Here is a 21,414-nt window from a genome sequence, read left to right as displayed (position 1 = left end):
TGCTTATGTCACACCAAACTGACTCAACAGTGCACTGTCCATCTATATCAACTGGATGAACTTCTTTTGATTTTATGTTTTTCTTAATTAACAGCATAACACCTCCTCCCTTTCTGTCCTGTCTATCCTTTCTGTACACATTGTACTCCCCAAATTCCAGTTCTGCATTCCTTATATCTTTGTGACACCACGTCTCTGCTATCCCAACAATATCCGCCTTTGATGTCTTGACCAACACTTCAAATTCATCAAACTTGTTTACTATACTTCTAGCATTGGTATACATGCAAGCATACATGCTCCTATGCCTATTCCTTGTTACCCTAACACATCCCATGTACCCAACTATTCCAGGATGACTGCCATCCGTCCCTGAAACCCCCAACACCCCTCTCTCCAGGTCGCTTCTTATTCTAATAGAAGTTGTGCAAGAATCACCTTCACCTCTGCCTGCGGTTACTGTTAAACTATTAGTCTTTGTATCCCCCCAAGCTAGCAGTTTTCCGACCCACCTAACACTGCCTCGATAGCATCAGCAAATATTCTTGCACCCTTTCTATTTAAGTGTATCCCATCCCTGTAGAAGCAATCTCTCCTGTTAACAAGTACAGTCCAGGCTGAAAAAAATTCTACCCCTTGAGCCTTGCACAATCTTTCCATAGCCGAATTGATCGACAAGGCTCTCATCATATACTCCCTGCTATCGTGTCTGGGCAGAATTGCAGACACTTTCAAATTCAACCCCAATTCTCGGCTTTTTTTCAACAGTGACCTGTACTTGTTGAGTAATTCTGCCGGTCTCCTACTCTTAATATCATTAGTGCCAACGTGTACAACTATATCACCTTTTGTGCCCTTGAAAGATGATATCCGCTCTACAACGTCATCAACCTTTGCCCCTGGCAGACATACCCTGGTCCTGTTCCACCTATCCTTTTTACATAGCATGTTCCCCGTTTCCCTGACAATAGAGTCACCAACAACTAATAGTTCCTGTGGGACCAGCGCATTCTGCCTTGGGGTTTGCCGCTGTGTTGCGCGATGACCAAGTGCAAGCTCTGGCGTTGATGTGGGCAGCTGAGAGCTTGATGGGCCCCTCAATTTATTTCCTTCGAGGGCATCCACCCTGTCCTTCAAACTCTCATATAGGCCCATAACAACGCTGAGTTGTCGCCTGATTTCCTTACACTCCTTACATCGCGCACACACAAAGACATCCCCCATGGCAATATCATGTTCCGTTCCAGAGAGTTCGGCAAACATTTCACAAGCTGCACATTTTTTTAGGCTGTGACGCGTTGGAGAATCGCCCCCCTCAGTTCTCCCCCGAGTCACAACACTCCTGCCACTTTGTGCCCGTTGCTTTGCTGCTCTAGTTCGGGGCATGGTAGTTTAAATTAATAAAATCAATAAATTAAATGTCAGTAGTATTTGAATAGAAACTATGAAATAGAAACAGTGAATCGTATTACTATAGAATTATGCGTTAGAGCTACCTAGCTACCTCAATCAAAAACTTTGAATTCCCTACAAAAACTTTGAATTCCCTATATACAAAAACAATGGCTACAAAAATCGAACAAAAATAACGGTTTTACCTATCGTAAGTAAAATCCACAAAAACTCTTTATCTAAATTAAAATAAAAAATAACCAGCGTAACTATAACTATATGACTACGTATTAAGTACAATATAAAACAACAATCATGTAAATAAAAGGCAAACACTTATCGTTTTTGCGGAGCTTGTAACTGACAGCTGTAACTTTTAAATAGTAGCTATCTTGTTGTGAAGGCAACCACATTATGAGATACAATTAAAACGATGCCTTCTACGCTACAATCGTAGCTCAAATCTGTGGGTTAACTATGGTGTATTTACACCGATATTATATAGTTAATAAAAAATATAAATCTTGAAAATAACAAAACTGTCATAAAAAAGTTTTAAAATAAATGTTATTTTATATATGTATTTTTTTTTTTTTTTTAAATATTTTAAAAAAATCTGCCTCTCAGGTCAATAATAGCAAACATCTTTTCATACTGGGTGGAAATGACAAAGATACGACACTGTCTAAGCAGCAGCTATACATCAAAAAAATTTTAAACACCAATAAATAAAAGGTAAGGGCAAAGAAGGTACCTATGGTGCAATCACTGCATTGTATTCATTGGTATCGTGCCATGCATTACCAAATGCATATGTCTTGTGGTTGAGTGGACAAATGAGTATTTGATGAGCCCCTCTCCTGCTTTAATTCCTTTAAATGCAACATCTCTTTTCTTCAAGCACTCAAATTCATCCATCAAAACACTAAATTTCTGCTTAATTCTCCATTCTCTCTGCAGACAAATATGCTTAATACTGTCTGAAAACATTGTAGAAACAGTTCCCACAATAAGTTAGAATCAACTCCTAGATTATTCCTTCACAGTAATAAGTAATCATGTTACACATTAAGCTAATTAATATAATAGAAAATTTGCATTTTTAGGAATAAATAGTTAGTCAAAATTATAACATTAAATTAAAAAATTTATTATTGGTGGTGAATAAAGGCAGTTAACTTAAATATTTTATATCTTCATGTAACTTAGCAATATTTCCATTAGGATAAGAAGCATCAAGAACAAAAGATCATGGGAATGCTGAAAAGTTCAGAGGTAATTCTTTAATTTCACCCATTTATTTTAATATAATGGAAAATACTTGTTGTCATGACTTATACAGCAATAAACATTGGTTAAAATTACATTGGAATTATGATAGTGACTTTATTAATGAATTGCCACATTTGTCAGCTTATGCGATGCTTTTTTCCTTATAAATACCATAAAAAATCACTCTTCATCTTAGAAGCCAAAAGTGGCAAAACAGCACATGCACACAGCCGAGAGTTAATATATAGTATTTAATGGATAGTTAACTACTATATGTTAGTACACTTCTTTTTTTTTTCAGTAATTACAAGGCTGTTGATGGAGTAATAAATCAGTGTTCTCTCCAAGACATATCAAATGGGCGCACTGCCCGGCTAAAATTTAAACAATTCTCGTGGTACCATATAGTACTGTTCACTGATTTTGATCAATATTAATTCGAACATGCTATGCAATCGAGATCAAGGCAACAAGAGCATATAATGTTAAATTATGCAATTAATTTTGCTCTGGATCATTTAAGTTACATTTATAAATAACAAAAAATTTTATAATATTGCCAAGTATTACACTACCCCACTCAGTTACTTCATACGCCACCCAGCTGGAAAAATTTTCTGTGGAGAACACTTTAAGTGAATTCCAGTTATACCTTTAAGCCCTAATCAATGGCAAGTGCATCAAGAAGGCAAATTATACTATTGGATTTAAGATAAAAGTAGTACAATATGCCAGAGAACAGGAGAACAGAGTAGCAAAACGAAATTTCGGACAACTGCCTACTGAAAAGATGATTCATCGTTGGAGGAAGCAGGAAGTTTTATTACAAGAAGCTGATTAAACAAAACACAACCTTTGTAAAATTTCACCTAAATGACCAAATTTGGAAGAAAACTTGTGTATTAGCTTGTGTATTAGCTTGTAAAACTTGTGTATTTTCCAGTGTCACTATTCTTCTTGTTTTTCATAAGTGATTCTTTACTTAAAAGCTTTGAAGTAGAATCCAGAAAGGAAATACACCTTTCTTTCCTTGTGTATATATATATATAATCCATACTAACCTAACTAAATCTCTAAACCGCTTGGTCACTGGTGGCACCGCTCCTACCTCCACGTGGCGGGGCTGGTAACCTGGGAGAAGAAAAACACTCTCCCGGGGCAGAAAAGAGCAAAGATGGACATAAATAGACATGCCACTTACGGATCTCATGATCCAGATCTCTCAAACAGAGAAGACTTAAATGCAGGTAATTCAAAACGGCAGAAAAAAGAAGGAACAGAAACCCCAGCTCCTCTTTTTTTGATACTGCATTCTCTGACTGACAGTTCTTTGAGTAAGCTCTCCCCATTCTTAATACAGAAATGTCTTGAAAATGTGGCGGGCCCACCCAAAATGGTTCGAAGATTAAAATCCGGAGACCTCCTAGTGGAGATGAACGAGAATAAGCACTCGGAAAAACTATTAAAAATATTGACTTTTGGTGGAATTCCCACAAAGGTTACCCCGCATGCCACCTTAAACTCCTCTAAAGGGGTAATAGCCGAGTGGGATCTCCTTAATGTATCTGAGGAGGAAATCGTTCAGAAATTAGGCGATCAAAATGTAATAAATGCCAAAAGGATAGTCATTAAGAAAGATGGGGTTCTTACTCCTACCCGAACTGTCATTCTTACATTTAAAACACCAATTTTACCAACAACTGTTAAAGCTGGATATTTAAGATGCAAAATTCAACCTTATATTCCAAACCCAGTCCGGTGTTTTAAATGCCAAAAATTTGGACACTCACAAGCAGTCTGCAGGGGTGTAACCACCTGTGCCTCCTGTGGTTCAAAAGAGCATGTTCACACAGACTGCCCCACTGAAATACAAAGCTGCCCAAACTGTAAGGGGAATCATTCAGCATTTTTAAAGGAGTGCATCCAGTGGCAGACTGAAAAGAATATACAAAAGTACAAAGTGGAACACAAGGTGCCATACCAAGAAGCAAAAAGACATTGTTTAATTTCAAATAAATTGCCATCTTATTCTTCAGTTGTAAAAAAGCAACGATCCATAACAGTACAAACAGATTGTTCAGTTCCGCCAAGCATCTCAATTTCTGATTGGGCAAGGTCAGTCCTCTCTACACTAAAAGAACAGCCTACTCAACAGCAATCAACTCATTCGGTAAACACACCATTGACAATACCGCCAGATAAAAATTCTGTACAACAGCCAGTTAATCAAACGAGCTCTGAAAGAAATAATGAAAAAACCAGTACTGATACCATGGACATAGATAGAAATTCACACCGAGATGATCCACTTCTTGAACTTCATGCAGAAGAGGAGGACATGGACGTCACTAGACCAAATTTCCCAAAAAGGGAAAAAAGACTAGACAGGCGCAAACAAACCACATCCCGTAAGCAGGCAGACACAACCGATAATCCTCAATAATGCATAGAATCATTCAATGGAATTGTCGCGGACTCCGAGCTAACTTAGACGATGTTTATGACTTAATTACCGAATATAAGCCTGCTGTTCTTTGTCTACAGGAAACAAACCTGACCCCTAAAATAACTATGAGCATAAAACATCATATAATGCTTAAAAAGGATAGGAACGACTCTAATATAGCACATGGAGGTGTAGCATTGCTAGTAAACTCCAGAACTCCTTTCAGGCCAGTCCCACTGCAAACAACTTTAGAAGCAATCGCTGCTAGAGTTATGGTTAAGATAGCGGTAACAGTTGTTTCCATATAACTTTCACCAAACTATTCATACTCTCTAGCAGATTTGAATGATATAGTTACCCAGCTGCCACCACCTTTCTGTATCTTAGGTGACTGGAACGGGCATCACCCCCTATGGGGTTCCTCACACCTCGATAAGAGAGGTCAGTTAATTGAAAAATTTCTTGAAAGGCACAACTTAACATTATTAAACAATGGGACTCACACGTACGTGCATCTTTCCTCAAGGTCAACTTCTGCAATTGATCTTTCAATATGCTCGCCAAACCTCCTTCCTCTTATTGATTGGATGGTCACTGATAACCTGCGAAATAGTGACCACTTTCCAGTAATATGCACACTATCGGCTAACTCTCCTCCTCAAACTGAGATAAAAACTGTTTGGAAATTCAACAAAGCTAACTGGAAGAGAGCTGGCACATCTAGATATTCAGGCTATTGAGACCCTCACCATTGACTCTGCCGTAACTTACATAACTCAGCAAATGATAGCAGCTGCAGAAACCAGTATACCCAGATCATCCATGAAAACTCGCTCCCACCCAAAAATATGGTGGAATGAAGCCTGTAGCAATGCCAAAAAAGAGAAGAATAGATACTGGAACTTATTTCGTAAATACCCAACCACAGTTAATCTCATACAGTTCAAGAAAGCTAGAGCTAAATCTCGTCACATACAACGAATAAACAAAAAAGAGACATGGTCCAAATATGCCTCCTCTATAAACAGAACCACAAATATCAGAACCGTTTGGACTAAAGTTCGAAGAATTAATGGAAAATATCCACCTATAACCACTCCGATAATATTTCTAAAAGGCAAAGAAATCTGCTTGTTTGTTTGTTATTTGGTTTTTAGGAGCATTAGCAACTAAGGCCATATTGCTCCGGAATATGCGGTGGTCATTCCCTGACCTTTCCGCATCCTCTGTATTTGGTGGTGACGGGCTCGAACCCCTGTCTGATCGAGAAACGTGTGCTACGCACTGCTGCGCCTTCCCACCTGGCTACGGAGGTGCCGCAAAGAAATCTGCAATCCTCTTGATATTTCTAATACATTAGGTGAAACCTTCGAAAAAATCTCCGCTGTAACCACATTTGAGCCAAGTTTCCAGGCACATAAAGTACAAGCAGAAAAATATAATCTCAATTTCAGTACTTCATGACAGCATCCATATAATGTACCCCTTACCATGGCAGAGTTACGTAGTGCACTTGCAAGATCCAAAAATAGTGCTGCTGGCCATGATGGAGTGTACTATGCCATGATATATCACTTGAGTGAAGAATCCCTTTCTGCTCTGCTAAAACTGTATAATAGAATCTTTGGCGAAGACTACTACCCTACCAGTTGGCGTCATTCTATTGTATTAGCTTTCCCAAAACCAGGAAAGGACTATTCAGATCCAGCAAATTACCGACCGATAGCGTTAACTAGTTGTATAGGAAAAGCATTAGAAAAAATAATTAATGCCAGATTGACATGGTTCCTAGAGACTGAATGCATTCTAAGTCAAAATCAATATGGATTTCGAAGAACTAGATCAACACTTGACCTTATGGTCAAAGCTGAAGGAAACATCTGAAATGCATTTCTCAGGAACGAACACCTAGTGATATGTCTTGACATCGAAAAAGCTTTTGATACAACCTGGCGGTATGGAATTCTTCACGATCTCTATGAATCCAGTCTTCGTGGTCATCTTCCAAAATTTATCCAGAACTTTTTGAGCAATAGGACCTTTCAGGTACGATTTCACTCTGCTCTCTCGCAAACATTTGTGCAAGAAGAGGGGGTCCCTCAGGGTTCTGTGCTTAGTGCCACGCTCTTCTCTCTCAGGATTAATTCCATTACCAAATGTATTCCCGACACAGTTGAAACTTATCTGTATGCTGGACGATCTGGCAATCTCAAGCCACTCACAAAACATGCGTTTCATTGAAAGGCAGCTTCAAGGTACAATTAACAAGCTTGTTTTCAGTGGGCTAAAAATAATGGATACAGACTTTCAAAACAAAAAACAACAGCAATTCATTTTTGCTGTAAACGGAATTTACATCCAGATTCTGATTTGCATCTTGATTCTCATCCAATTTCTTTTCAGCAGAGTATTAGCTTTCTTGGACTAATTCTGGATAAAAAACTTAGTTTCTAGGAGCATATTAAGCATATTCATACAACCTGTCTAAAGAAGCTGAATCTCCTCAGGGCAATTTCCGCTTTGTCATGGGGTGCAGATCGGTACATGCTGCTGCACTTATACCGGTCGCTCATAAGATCCAAACTAGACTATGGGTCACCTACATATGCCTCAGCTAGAGAAAGTGTATTAAAATGGCTCGACGCAGTACATCACAATGCTCTCCGAATTGCACTGGGAGCTTTTCGTACATCGCCAGTTCAGTCTCTATATGGAAGCACACGAGCCACCCTTATTTCTTCGTCGGCAAGCTCTGTTATTAAGTTATGCAGCAAAAATCAAAAGTTTCCCACATCATCCTATAAAGCAGTATTTATTCACCCCAAAATGGCATAATTTGTACCAAAATAAACCTTTGCAGAATAAACCATGTGGCATTAGATTACAAAGCATAACTACGTGCTGGGAACAAAATATGAATAACATAATTCTAGATATTAGCACGGCTATGCCACCATGGCAAATACCCTTGGCCAACATTGACCAACATTTCCAACAATGGGGAAAGAATGCACTTCCAAATTTCAGTATTCAGCAGATCCATGCAACTCACTCTTTTCAGTTCTCTAGTTTTACCCAAATTTACACTGATGGTTCCAAGACAGATAGTAAAGTTGGAGCAGCTGCAGTTCTACCAAACATTACAATATTCCAGCAGCTCCCTTTGGAGTACAGTATTTACAGCGCAGAACTGTATGCTATCCTGATGGCTCTAGACAATGTAAAACAGTCATTATATCCTATTATCTACACCGATTCCTTAAGTGCTGTATCTGCTCTTCAGTGTAAATTTCCTTCCAGTCATCCGTTTCTACAACAAATTCAAACCAAGTTAGTGCAGCTTCTTGCAAACAGGCAAAAATTAATTTTCTATTGGATACCTGGGTACTCTGGAATCAGAGGAAACGAACAAGCGGATCTTGCAGCCAAGAACGCCAGTCACATAAAATCAGACATGCAGATACCTTACACAGATTTAAAACGCATCGTACATAGCAATGTTAGAAAAAAATGGCTATCCATTTGGCAGGGAGAAAAAAGCAATAAGCTTTTTCAGATTAAAAACAATCACAAGAAGTGGCTATCAAGCCTAAGAGGCAATAGAAAGGAAGAAGTAGTACTTGCTAGAATTCGAATAGGACATACTCGCCTAACTCATAGTTATTTACTCACTCAGGATGACCCTCCACTATGCAGCAACTGTCAAACTCAACTCACAGTAAACCACTTGATCATTGAATGTCCATTATATCTGAGAGAACGAAAAACAGCTTTCTCTTCACATCTATATTCTTCTAATAAACTTACCTTACAACAGATTCTCGGAGACTAACAAGATAATAATGATGTTTTTACCTTCCTCAAAATGATAAACAAATATCACCTGATCTGAATCCTTTTATTTAATATAACAATCATGTACCAAATAAGATTGAAATAGGTGCATTATGGCCTTAGTAGCCCTTGCACCAATAAATCCAACAAACAACAACATAATGCCATACTGCTCCAGTTTGTACAATAGTCTTCCATCTGCAACAGTATCAAAAGTTTTCCTAAAATCTAAGTATATGATATCAAAATTATTTTTTGAATCCAGTTCCTTTGTGACCACATCATAGTATCTAATCAAATTGGTCAGGCAAGACTTCCCCATAAAAGTCTTTGAAAGAGAGAAAACCATTCTGTGTCTAAACTGAAGTCTTGTCTAGATGATCCTGCACTGCTTCTTTAACCAGTGCCTCCATTAATTTTCCCGGAACAGAAGTTATATTAACAGGTCTGTAATAATCATGTCACCCTTTGATCCTCTTTTGTGAATTGGGGTACCATTTGCACATATCCAGTCCATGGGGGACTTCCCCTGAGTTCAAGGAAGCTCTCATAATTATGGCTAAGGGTTTGCTCCCTCCTTTAATATAACTGGATAGATCCCATCCACCCCAGGTGCCTTTCTTATGTTTAACTTCAACAGTTCAACAATGACAATTGTGTAGTGGATAATGGAACTTAGAGATGTGAGTATTGCAGTGAGTACTAAAATGATAATAGTAGAAGCATGAAATGAGCTACTGATATATTGGGATACATGACTTTAAGGGAACTGAACCTTGGTGGCATCGTTTCATGAAAATAAATGTGTTAAGTCTACACACAAGAACTAGAATAGCTTGGAGAATGCCTGCTGAGGGCAAACAGAAAATATTAAATTTCCATAAATTTGTCCTTAATGCTAGAAAACAAAGCATAAACAAAGCACATTATGAATGTATCCAAATCGGGAGTATGGATATAATTCCATTGACTTTTGATGTGTCATCCAATTAAAGCCGTAAATCTGAGAGGGCAAAAATCTAACTATTAAAACCACTGGACATGAAAAGACACACTACACTGCAGTTTTAACTTGTTGTGCTGATGGGACCAAACTTCAACCAATGTTAATTTCTAAAAGAAAAACTTTACTTGTACAACTGAAGGGATGAATGAAAATGTATCAAGCATTGGTTTGTAAAAGTTTGGTCCAAGTGTCCTGTTGGACTATTGCGTAAAAATGCACTACTGGTATGGGATCAGTTTAGAGCACATAAGGACTGAAAGTGTCAAGCAACTGGCCAAAATGATGAACACAGAATTGGCTGTAATTTCAATTGGCTTAACTTCCCAGTTACAGCCATTAGATGTCAGCATTAATAAGCCATTCAAGAATATCATGCGGGAGCAATGGAATAAATGAACAATAGAAGGGAACCATGATATGATGCTTTTAAAGTTTTTTTTTTTTCTTAAATTTACTGTTCCAAAATTAGATTGTTTTCCATGCTGTAGCATCTTGTAAGCCAACAAATACAATATTTCATATTTTTATATTTCAGTTGAACTCATTGGAATATCTGCAATTGCATGTACTTTTAATACAAATTGACTATGCTAAAAAGACAAGCCTTTTATATGGCATTAACCTCTCATATTGTGATACATTTCTTATGAATTGCATACTGTTGTACTAAAAATAAATAGCATTTATTCAAATAGAAGTATGTTGCTATTTTTTCACTGAGTTTTTAACTTTTTTAAATTTGAAGCTGTAATATTTTGAATTTTCAAAATTTGCATTGTACCCCTTCCCCTGTGTGTTTTTTTTTTTTTTTTTTAACAATTGTCATCCTGAGTTAAATGTGGGTATATGGCCTCCACCAATAAGATTACAATTATCAGTTATCATCAAAATGACAATCTGGGATTGTACATTTATTTATAATGTTACTTTTACATTAGAAATGAATAACATTATATTTCTCTTAGTATTAGTATTACAAGTGGCAAATGATCAAGAAAGAAAGCTTATACAGCATCAGCCAAAGGGAGGGGGAAATCCATTTCACCTATTCATTCCCTCCAGTTTGTCTAGTTCTTCCTTGAATTCATTCAAACTATCGACTTCCACAACAACAGATGGAAGCTTGTTCTGGCAGTCGATCACCTGTTGGTTAAAGGCAAACTTCCACATATCTATTCTGCAACCATTGTTCCTCAATTTGAATTTGTGCCCCTCATGTGCATAGCTGAGCATGAGGAATAATCCCATCAGGATGGAGTTTTCTCAAGACCAAAACCTTAAACACCTCGGTCAGATCACCTCATAGATGCTTAGTCTCCAGATGCAGCAATTTGCAAAACTGAAGTCTTTCTTGGTAAGAGCACCCCTTTGTTCCCCCTTACCAAACTTGTTGCCCTTCTCTGTACCCATTCCAACAGCTCTACATCATTCCTAAAATAGTCTCCAGACCTGTATGCAGTACTCAAGATGTGGCTCGACCATTGCCTAATACAATGGGATAATCACCTTACCTTGTGATTATCCCATTGTATGTTAGCATTAATATTAATTAATTAATCAGCAATGGGATAATCACAAAATCCTATAGTAAACCCCATCTCCCCCTCTTTGTACAAATGTTTATTTATTGTAATTTCATATCACCTGTGATATGAAAGATTTGTCTAAAATTGGTTTGACGAAACGGATTTTAGATTTCTGGAGTCGATTTTATGATATTGATAGACAGATCAATAGATGAATGGATGGATAGCTTTTATATGAAAAATTTTCAAATTACAATTTGTAATTAAACCAATTTAATAATTTAGTGGCATTGTGACTATTGTTATTTAATTGTTATTTCATGCTGGTGAAATTATACAAAACCTGTTGACATTGTTTATGATTACCTTGTGGCACCAGTTATCCCATATGTGATTAGTTGGATAGGCATAGATAGGAACTACACTTGACTGTGATTAAACTTTTATTTATATATTTAGAAACCTAAACAACAACAAATAGGTTATGATTTCCTCTCTCAAATCTTCTACTGTGACAATAAAAAAAAACCTTGGGAAGACTGAAAAATTGACAAGCCAACCTACATGTTGCTTACTCTCCTCTTATTTTGACACTGTTGATCTTCATAATATATTTGTTTGGTGATATATACATGGAAGCTCTCTATGACTACCCCATAGTGGAATGAGGAAAACGGTCGTTATGTCGATTGTTCATAAAATTAGCAACAAAACAATAAAAGCTTGAATATTTAATGTAATTCTACTAATACAATATAGTATAATCTTATTTATAATATCTACTACAGTATTAAACAAGAAAATTGTGATTTTAAATTTTGCCTTGATTTTAGAGTGCAGTAGATTACAATTTAATTGGAATTTTTGCTACATAGGCTACATACCTATAAAGATCTAGCAAGAGAATTGTTTCATACTTTAAAATAATTTGTCAAAACACACTGTTTCAATGGTAGCACATGTTTTAAAAGAGAATTATGAAGATGTGCAATAGCAGTTATTTAACTTAAAATCTCTCTACCTCATTGTGTCAAATTCATCTGTTATCTCTACCGTTCTCCCAACTCCGCTAATCACTTGGAGCTCTTTGACTTTCTCCAGTCCAACTTTCCTAACAGTGAGGTAAATTTCCTTGGTGATTTTAATGTTCACAACTCCAGCTGGCTTCCGATTTCTAGTCACACCGACCCAGCTGGTCGAGATCTTTTGCAATTACTAATGACCTTGCACAGATTGTTCATTTACCTACAAGAATACCGGACAATCCTAACCTTACAGCCAACACGCCTAATCTTTTTCTCACAAACAACCCTTCTAAGTATACGGTCGAAGTGAGTGAGTGATCCTTTAGACACCTCAGATCACAACTTGGTGATTGTCTCTTCTCCAATGGAGCCTTTATCACATGGCTATTCCCAACCTAATGTTGTTTGGCATTATAAGGAAGCAAAATGGTATGACCTGCAAGATTTCTTTTCTTCTTTTCCTTGGTCGGATTACTGTTTCAAAACTTCTGATGTCAACATTTGCTCAGATCGTGTCAGTGAAATTATTCTTGTAGGAATGGAATCCTTTATTCCACACTAGACTTTAAAATGTCATCCTTTATCTAAACCTTGGTTTTCCAATAAATGTGCTAAAACTGTTCAAGAGAAGAACTTTGCATATCATAATTGGCTTGTGTCCAATTCATCAGTTTTGTTTTCTGCTTACACCAAAGCTCGCAACAATTGTAAAGCAGTTATTAATCAGTTCAAACTAGATTTTGAACAGGCTAATAGTAGAAAACTTGCTTCTTGCCATAATGGTAGCCGAGCAATCTTGATCTCTTGCCAAAGCTATTGGCTGCAACTTTTGCCCATCTCTTCTCCAACCTCTGTCAAAACCAGATGGTTCTGTTGTCACATCAGCCAAGGATAAAGCTGACCTACTAGCATCCCATTTTTCTTCCAATTCATGTATTAATGATCTTGGTAAAACACCTCCCCCATTTCCAACACACTCCATTCAATGCCTCCTGTGGTCTTCCGTCAAAAGGATGTCAGAAGGATTTTGACGAATCTTGATGCAAAGAAAGCTCCAGGTCCTGATGGTATTTCTCCACTTGTTCTCAAAACCTGTGCTCCTGAACTTACTCCTGTTCTTTGCCACCTTTTTTCACTTTCTTATTCCAAAGGTGTTTTTCCTTCTGCTTGGAAATTTGCTCATATCCTAAAAATTGTGACAAATCTCTCCCATCCAATTATCGTCCCATTGCAATTACTTCTACTCTTTCTAAAGTAATGGAGAAATTAATTAACCGCCAACTCTTAAACTACCTAGAAACCTTCCGTCTGATCAATGATCACCAGTATGGATTCCATCAGTGTCGATCCACTGGTCATATTCTTGCATATGTTATCCATTTATGGACTAATTCAATGGAAAATTTGGTGAAACACAAGCAGTTGCTGTTGACATCTCAAAGGCTTTCGATCGTGTTTGGCATAGATATCTTCTAAACAAGCTTCCATCTTATGGTTTGCCAACTGTTTTTTGTAATTGGTTATACAGTTTTCTCTCTGATCACTCACTGAGGGTGATGGTAGATGGCTCGCTGTCTTCCAGCTTCTCCATAATGCTGGTATTCCCCTTGGATCAGTTCTTTCCCCCACTCTTTTCCTCTTGTATATTAATGACCTTCTTCCATTGACTGGAGAAAGTTTGAGACACCTTGCCCTGCTCAATCATCTTCAACTTCTCGAATATTTGCTACCAACTCCTTAAATGCCGATCTTCAGGTAATTCTCCAGTGGGGCAAAGACAACTTAGTTGATTTCAATCCTTCCAAAACTCAGTCTTGTCTTATATCTTGTAAAAAGGATTCTTCTGCTCCTATGTTTATCTTTGGTGACACTCCGATTTCTAGGCAAAATGATATATCTCTTTTGGGGATTACCCTGACTTCTAATCTCTCTTGGCACAAGCACTTTACAAATATTGCTTCCTCTGCATCAAAAAAACTTGGTTTTCTCTTTCACTCTGAGCATTTCTTTTCTTCCAAACAGCTGTTCACTCTGTACAAATCGCTAATCCACCCTGCCATGGAATATTGTTCCCACTTGTCGGTGCCCCGAAAACCTCTCTCAGGCTTCTAGATTCCATTCAGAAGAGAGCAGTTAGGTTAACTAATGATTCCTCTCTAACAGAGTCTCTCCACTCTCTGACTCATAGACGTACTGTTTTTGCTGCATGCTTTTTCTACAGATACTTCCATGGACACTGTTCTTCTGAATTGGCTTCTATAATTCCCACTCTCTCTTTCAAACAGTCCAAACCTGCCACCAGCCAACATCCATTCACTGTCCAACTTCAAACTCATATAACCAACTTTTCATCTTCCTCGTTTATACATTCAACTGCCGTTTTCTGGAACAACCTTCCTTCGTACGTATTTCCTGAAAATTACAGTCTACAGAAGTTCAAGTCTAATGTCAATAAATATCTTCTTTCGTCTTCTCAACCTCCAACCCAAGCATGGTACTAAGTACTATTGGTTCTAATACCTCTCGTGTTTGGGTTTTCATAAAAAAAAAATAAAAAAAAAAACCTTTAACAGTTAGGCTGCACTTGAGAAAATCGATGTACAAGTTCTAATCCTTGATGAGCATCTTCATCGCTACAATTTTCAGAAGATTTGATTAAGTCTGTAATGAGTTCATTCATGCATATCCTGAAACATTCAATGTCTGCATCCACATCTGCATAATCTTTGAAGCTTAAGTTTTCCTGTAAGTGTAGATTATGATGCACAAGCTCAGATATGTCTTCCCTATTATGGGACTATTCTTTGCAATTAATAGAGGGAGAAGCATGCGTAACTTCACACATCGCGTCATTCAAGGCGGTAAATCCAGCATGTTTCAAGCAGCTGGTGATCACTTTTTCGTTGTCTTCATCTCGTGTATGTCAACTTCACATTGAATTTTGCTTTGAAGACTGCACAATTTTGTTTAATAGCATTCTCCGGTAATTTTTCTTTAAACACTGGATTATACCTTGATCAGTAACTGAAGAACTGACTATCATATTTGATATTTGATGGTAGGTATTCAACAGTGATTGCACATAGGTCATTTACTTGACATTGAGGGGTGCAGTTATCCACAAACAGCAAAATATTTCTATTCTTCTCACTCATCATGCGATCTAAGTCTCTGATCCATTCTTCGTAGATTTGTGATGTCATCCATGCATTTTGGTTTGCTCGATACATATTCAGTAATATCTTCAAACCTTTAAACTATTGAGGCTTCTGGAATTTCCCAATGATTAAAAGAGGAAGCTTGTCTGTGCCAGACATGTCTCCTTCTAGGAGAACGATAATCCATTGTTTGGTCTTTTATCTGCCACTACATTTCTCACCTTTAAATGTGTTTTATCTGGTAGCAATTTTAAAAAGAGTCCAGTTTCATCAGCATTGAAGATATCATTGAGGTCGTATGCCAGCAAAACATTTTTTAAATGATTTTCCTTCCATTTGTTTGTAGCATCAATGTCCATGGCTGGGACCAACCACATAGGACGTTATAACGTGTTGGCATGTTAAAGAAGAGGGTTGCTATAAAGAGCATCGACTGTGTAATTGGATGGAGCTTGCAGGCTGATACAGGGCAAATCCATTGATGTGGAAGGGGATTAGTTTACCTTTCTATCTTCTTCTTCTTGACAGTTAGCCTGGTATATCCCTAGAGCTTTCCTGGTTGTGTGGTACCTTAAAGAACAAGAACATACCTCCTGAAATGGTTTGAGAGAGATTGGCTGTGGCAGCATCTGTCTGGATATGTGTATGTGACAGAAGTGTAGACTACGCTGAATTCCTAGACTTCCTTAAGTTCTCTCATCTTTTGGTTGTGATCTATCGCTAGATTGTGTGGGTGTCTGAGGTGCTATTGGTAGCTTCCATTTATAGAGTGTAATACTATGCTCTCCCAGCCACTGTCACTAGCATGTTCTTTAATCCTAATCCAAAACCTGCAGTATGACTGCTCAATATCATGCTTGCCACATTAACAGTTTGCTTGTACACAATGTACTGAACTGCTATGTCTCAGGATTTGCAGTATACACAGATGAAAATGATGAGGTTAATAAAAACTGTTAGTAAAACTGCTAATGTTAATAAAAATGCACTGTTTTTATTTGCTTGCCTGGCCGTAGCTTTAGAAGAAATCTTAATCTTTGGATTAAATTACTGAATATGCCACATAACTAAAAATACGATATATTGGCAAGCTGTTATGTTGAGTCAATGTTGATCAGTATGGGTTACAGCCCCAAGAGTTGATACCTGAGGGATCTGTTTTTATAACAGATCAGAAACCTACCATAAAGCACTGTCCTAAGAAGCTCCTCCTCAAAATCATTTAATACACAGTGGAGTGATTTTAGCCCCCCTTCCTCCAGAGAGTGAACACAGAAACCACCCTTCATGTACAGAGAAATAGAATGGGCCAGTAAATCGGATTGTCTTATAATGGGGGATGTTAACTTCCCAGATATTGACTGGAACTTGTAGTTTAGTTTGTAGATTAGTCACTCGCACACTAGAAAGGCTTTTGTGGATTTACTGGATGATTATTTTCTACAGCAGCATGTTCGAGAGGCAGCCAGAGAGAGTGGTACTCTTGGTCTGATTATCAATAGTGATTCTTCGTGCATTAAGAATCTGCAGATAAAGGAACCACTAGGTGGCAGTGATCACATTGTGCTGATGTGGGATAAAGGGAAGTGTTTTTGCTTACATAAAGGTGACTACGGTGTTCTGAGACAATTTTTAAATTCTGTACAGTAGGCTCTTTAATGATGATGTTACCAACAGCAAATTCTAAATGAGAAGCATTGAAGGAATTAATCTTGGAAGCTAATAGGCTTTTCAATTCAATTAAGAAATACTGTTCAAGGTTTAACCTAACTGGATGTCAGATGAACTAATGAGACTTGTGGCAGAGAAGAAAGCTGCATGGGGTGCATATAAATTATGTTGATATGGGGGTTTGATGGTGCATAAGCTACTTTGGCTATAATGTGCCTATATAAATTATCAGGTGACGCAGAAGCCTATGATAGATATAAGCTAGTCTATAATCAAGTCAAGAATGAGGTTAGGCAGGCAAAGGCAGATTACGAGAAATCATTGGCTAAGGATGCAAAGAAAAACAGCAAAGAGTTCTTTACTTATGTAAACTCTAGAAGGAAGGGGGGATGAATCAGATTGGTCCACTTGATATTGATGATCCTGCTCAGGTAGCTGACAAACTGAATGAGTATTTTGTGTTTACATTCACACATGAGGAGTTATTCAGGAAATGGAATACCAGTGGTTTATTTAACTCTGGCAGTGAGCTAAATAATTTTGTAATAGCCAAGAGCAAAGTGGAGGAGAAATTGTTGAAGTTAAACATAAGAAAGGCACCTGTGGTGGATGGGATCTATCCAGTTATATTAAAGGCAGCAAAGGAAGTAAGCGAACCCTTAGCCATAATTAGGAGAGCTTTCTTGGACTCAGGGAAGGTTCCTCATGGACTGGAGATGTGCAAATGTGACCCTAATTCACAAAGGGGGATTAAAAGGGTGACACAAGTAATTACAGACCTGCTAGTTTAACTTCTGTTCCAAGTAAATTAATGGATACACTGGTTAAAGAAGCACTACAGGATCATCTAGACAAGATTTCAGTTTTAGTTCGGACACAGCATGGGTTTGTTAAGGTGAAGTCTTGTCTGACAAATTTGATTGGATACTATGATGTGGTCACAAAGGAACTGGATGCAAAAAATAATTTTGATATCATATACTTGAATCTCAGGAAAGCTTTTGATACTGTTGCACGTGAAAGACTACTGGACAAATTGGAGCAGTATGGCATTAAGGTCAAATTGCTGCTATGGAAAAAGGGATGGTTGAGTGAAAGGAGAACCAGAGAGTGGTAATCAATGGATACTGCTCTTCATGGACTAATGTTATTAGTGGAGTCCCCCAGGGTCCATTGTCGTTTCTGTATTTATGAATGATATTGATAATGGTATATCAGGCTTAGTGTGTAAGTTTGCAGACAATGTGAAGGTTGACAGGTTGTTAATAACACTAATGACAGTATGCTGCTGCAACAGGATCTACAAAAGTTGAGCAGATGGCCTGAGAGGTGGCAACTGAAGTTTAACATTGACAAATGTAAAGTATGAGTAGTAGTAATCCTAGAGTAACGTATCAACTGTGTGGTACTACACTCAGGGTGGTAGAGAATGAAAAGGACCTGAGGGTAATTGTACAATCAGATATGAATTTATCTGAGCAGTGCAGATGGTCTGCAAGAGTAGCTCATGGTGTCTTGTTAATGATATACAAGAATTTTTCTAGCAAGGATAAGGAGGTGATTATCCTTTTGTGTAAGTCAATGGTTACGCCACACCTTGAGTACTGTGTACAGGTTTGGAAGCCTCATTTTAGAACTGATGTAGAACTGCTGGAACAAGTACAGAGAAGGGCAACAAGATTAGTGAATGGAACAAAGGGTTGCTCTTACAAAGAAAGGCTTAAGTTTTGCAAATTACATTGTCTGGAGACTAGGCACCTGCGAGGTTATCTGATTGAGGTGTATAAAGTCGTGAATGGTTTGAGCAAGCTCAATGCTGATGAGATTATTTCTTTTACTCAGATTCCGCACTTGAGGGGGCATAAATTTAGATTGAGGAAAGATGGTTATAGAATAGATATGCATAAGTTTTCCTTTAGCCAGCAGGTGGTTGAATGCTTCAAAAAACTCCCATTTGTTGTTGTGGAAGATGACAGCTTAAATAGATTCAAGGCTGAACCAGACAAACTTTAGGCGTGAATGGATGAGTAGAACAGAAGGGGATTTTTTTTTTTTTTTTGGCTGATGCTGTATAAGCTTGCTTTCTTGCATCATATGCCTCTACTAATGCTAATGTTAACATATGGTTTTGTTAATTGTCACTCATTTTGTAGGGGTCTGGGTTTTAAGTTCTGTCACAGACTGGTGGAATTACTAAAGTATGAAGGTGCAAATGGCATGATGGGAAATTATAAACCAGTGAGTTTGCTTTCATGTTGTGTGTGATTAAAGACATTATTCAGGACCATCTTAATAATCTTAATAGAAAAAATATAAAATAATAATAATAAATAAAATTTTTAAAAAAATAATAAATAAAAATTCATACTTCTGGAGCAAAAGTAGTGGATTCTATAGTAAATTGATCCACTGATTCCAAAAATACAAAAATTTGCATGTCTTTTGAAAGCTATATTGAAATTTTAGTAACCAAATGAACAGCCAATTTCCATAATACATATGTTGTCCTAAAAATGCTTTCCTAATACATATTCTATCCTTTTCATTTTAAAATACTTTAATCCAACATATAAGGTACCATGCATTCTCTTTTCTTAGAAATGTTGCTGCTCAGTTTTTCTTATATCCCATTTTGCTTTCCATCTTAAGAAACCATCAGTAATCTCATGTAATGGCAGTATCCCAGCAACCTTGAACCACTTTTCCATCGTGTATATATATATATCCTGATGATATCATTCTCTTTGCTCAACACTTACATCTCCCAAACTTTGAGGGAAAAACAGAGATGGGAATGAAAAAAATGAATTTTCAAAGACATTTATGAGCTCATTTCTTAACTCATAACATTGCAGTAAAGTTGACACCAGAGATTCTTAATTATCTTCTTTCCTTTTTTCGAGAAATCCATGTGCAACTGCTTTAAAAAATTAATAAGCTGCTAGTTCACTAACTTTGAGGTTTGTTTCAAGTACATTATCTTTAAGGAGTTTTTTCTTATTTTGAGGCCCAGTGAAAATTCCTTTCAGTTTTGCATTTGTTATGAAGTGCGTTCATGTTATAAGGTCTCCAGATTTATTTCTCACAAATTAATCAAAATAAATCATGAGACTGCTTTTAGTCTAATTGCCAATTAATTCTGAATCTTTTAAGATGACAGCATAATGCAGTATGCCACACAGATTGCAGCACCCTAAACAGCATACTATGTTATGAAGTGCGTTCATGTTATAAGGTCTCCAGATTTATTTCTCACAAATTAATCAAAATAAATCATGAGACTGCTTTTAGTCTAATTGCCAATTAATTCTGAATCTTTTAAGGAGATGACAGCATAATGCAGTATGTCACACGGATTGCAGCACCCTAAACAGCATACTATGTTTATGATACCTAAAATGAAATCCTTCACTCATCAAGAACAATGTGTTGTTGTCCGATTTTTGCATCTCACTGGGAATAGTAGATTTGAAGTCCATCAGGAAATGTCAGAAGTGTGCCCTGTAGGTCTTATGGATATGAAAAATGTTTGTAGCTGGGTACATAAGTTTCACGAAGTACGGGAGTCCTGTGAGAATGAAGCATTTGAACCAAGACGTCGAACCACTCATTCTGACACCAACATCTGCCAGAAATGTTTCTGGGTCATAGAAGATTAACAGTGGATGAAATTGCAACAACTACAGCTATTTCTGTTGGATCCGTGCATACCACACTGCATAAAGATCTCAGAATGAGCAAGGTGTCAGCTTGATGGGTTCCAAAGGAGCTTTCCCAGCAACAAAAACACAATTGTGTCAGCTTGTTTGAAGCAGTGCTTACTCTAGATGCTGCAGTGAATGGATCTTTCTTTTCCTTGATTGTCACAATGGATGAGACACTCTTCCACTCTTCAGTCCAAAAAACTAAACGTCAGTCTACCAAATGGAAGCACACTGTTTCACCACTTCCCAAAAAGTTCAGAGTTGCTTCAAGATGGTTGCTGTTTTCTAGTATATTGATGGAATAATCCTTACATATTGTGTTTGACATGGTGCATTATAGCCTCAGATGCTGATGCCCCATAAAACCCTTAAACACCCAC

The 21,414-nt window shown here is 37.4% G+C and overlaps 1 protein-coding gene across 2 annotated transcripts in view; it reads left to right on the top strand.

Annotated features, from left to right (window-relative positions):
* The window catches only part of LOC150079140 (vacuolar protein sorting-associated protein 11 homolog), a 697,977-nt gene that overhangs the window by 385,404 nt on the left and 291,159 nt on the right, over positions 1–21,414 (top strand). For both annotated transcript variants that reach the window (XM_090382204.1, XM_090382205.1), the window contains one exon: positions 2,617–2,667. In XM_090382204.1, the coding sequence (XP_090238330.1) occupies positions 2,617–2,667 (51 nt within the window). The remainder of the gene's footprint in view (positions 1–2,616; positions 2,668–21,414) is intronic.

The sequence above is a fragment of the Mastigoproctus giganteus genome, chromosome 10, assembly GCF_048544385.1.
Source record: "Mastigoproctus giganteus isolate SK-2022 chromosome 10, ASM4854438v1, whole genome shotgun sequence".
In the NCBI taxonomy this organism is placed as follows: Eukaryota; Metazoa; Arthropoda; class Arachnida; order Uropygi; family Thelyphonidae; genus Mastigoproctus; species Mastigoproctus giganteus.
Note: the sequence above shows the minus strand (reverse complement) of the source record. Positions and strands in the feature narration are given on the sequence as shown.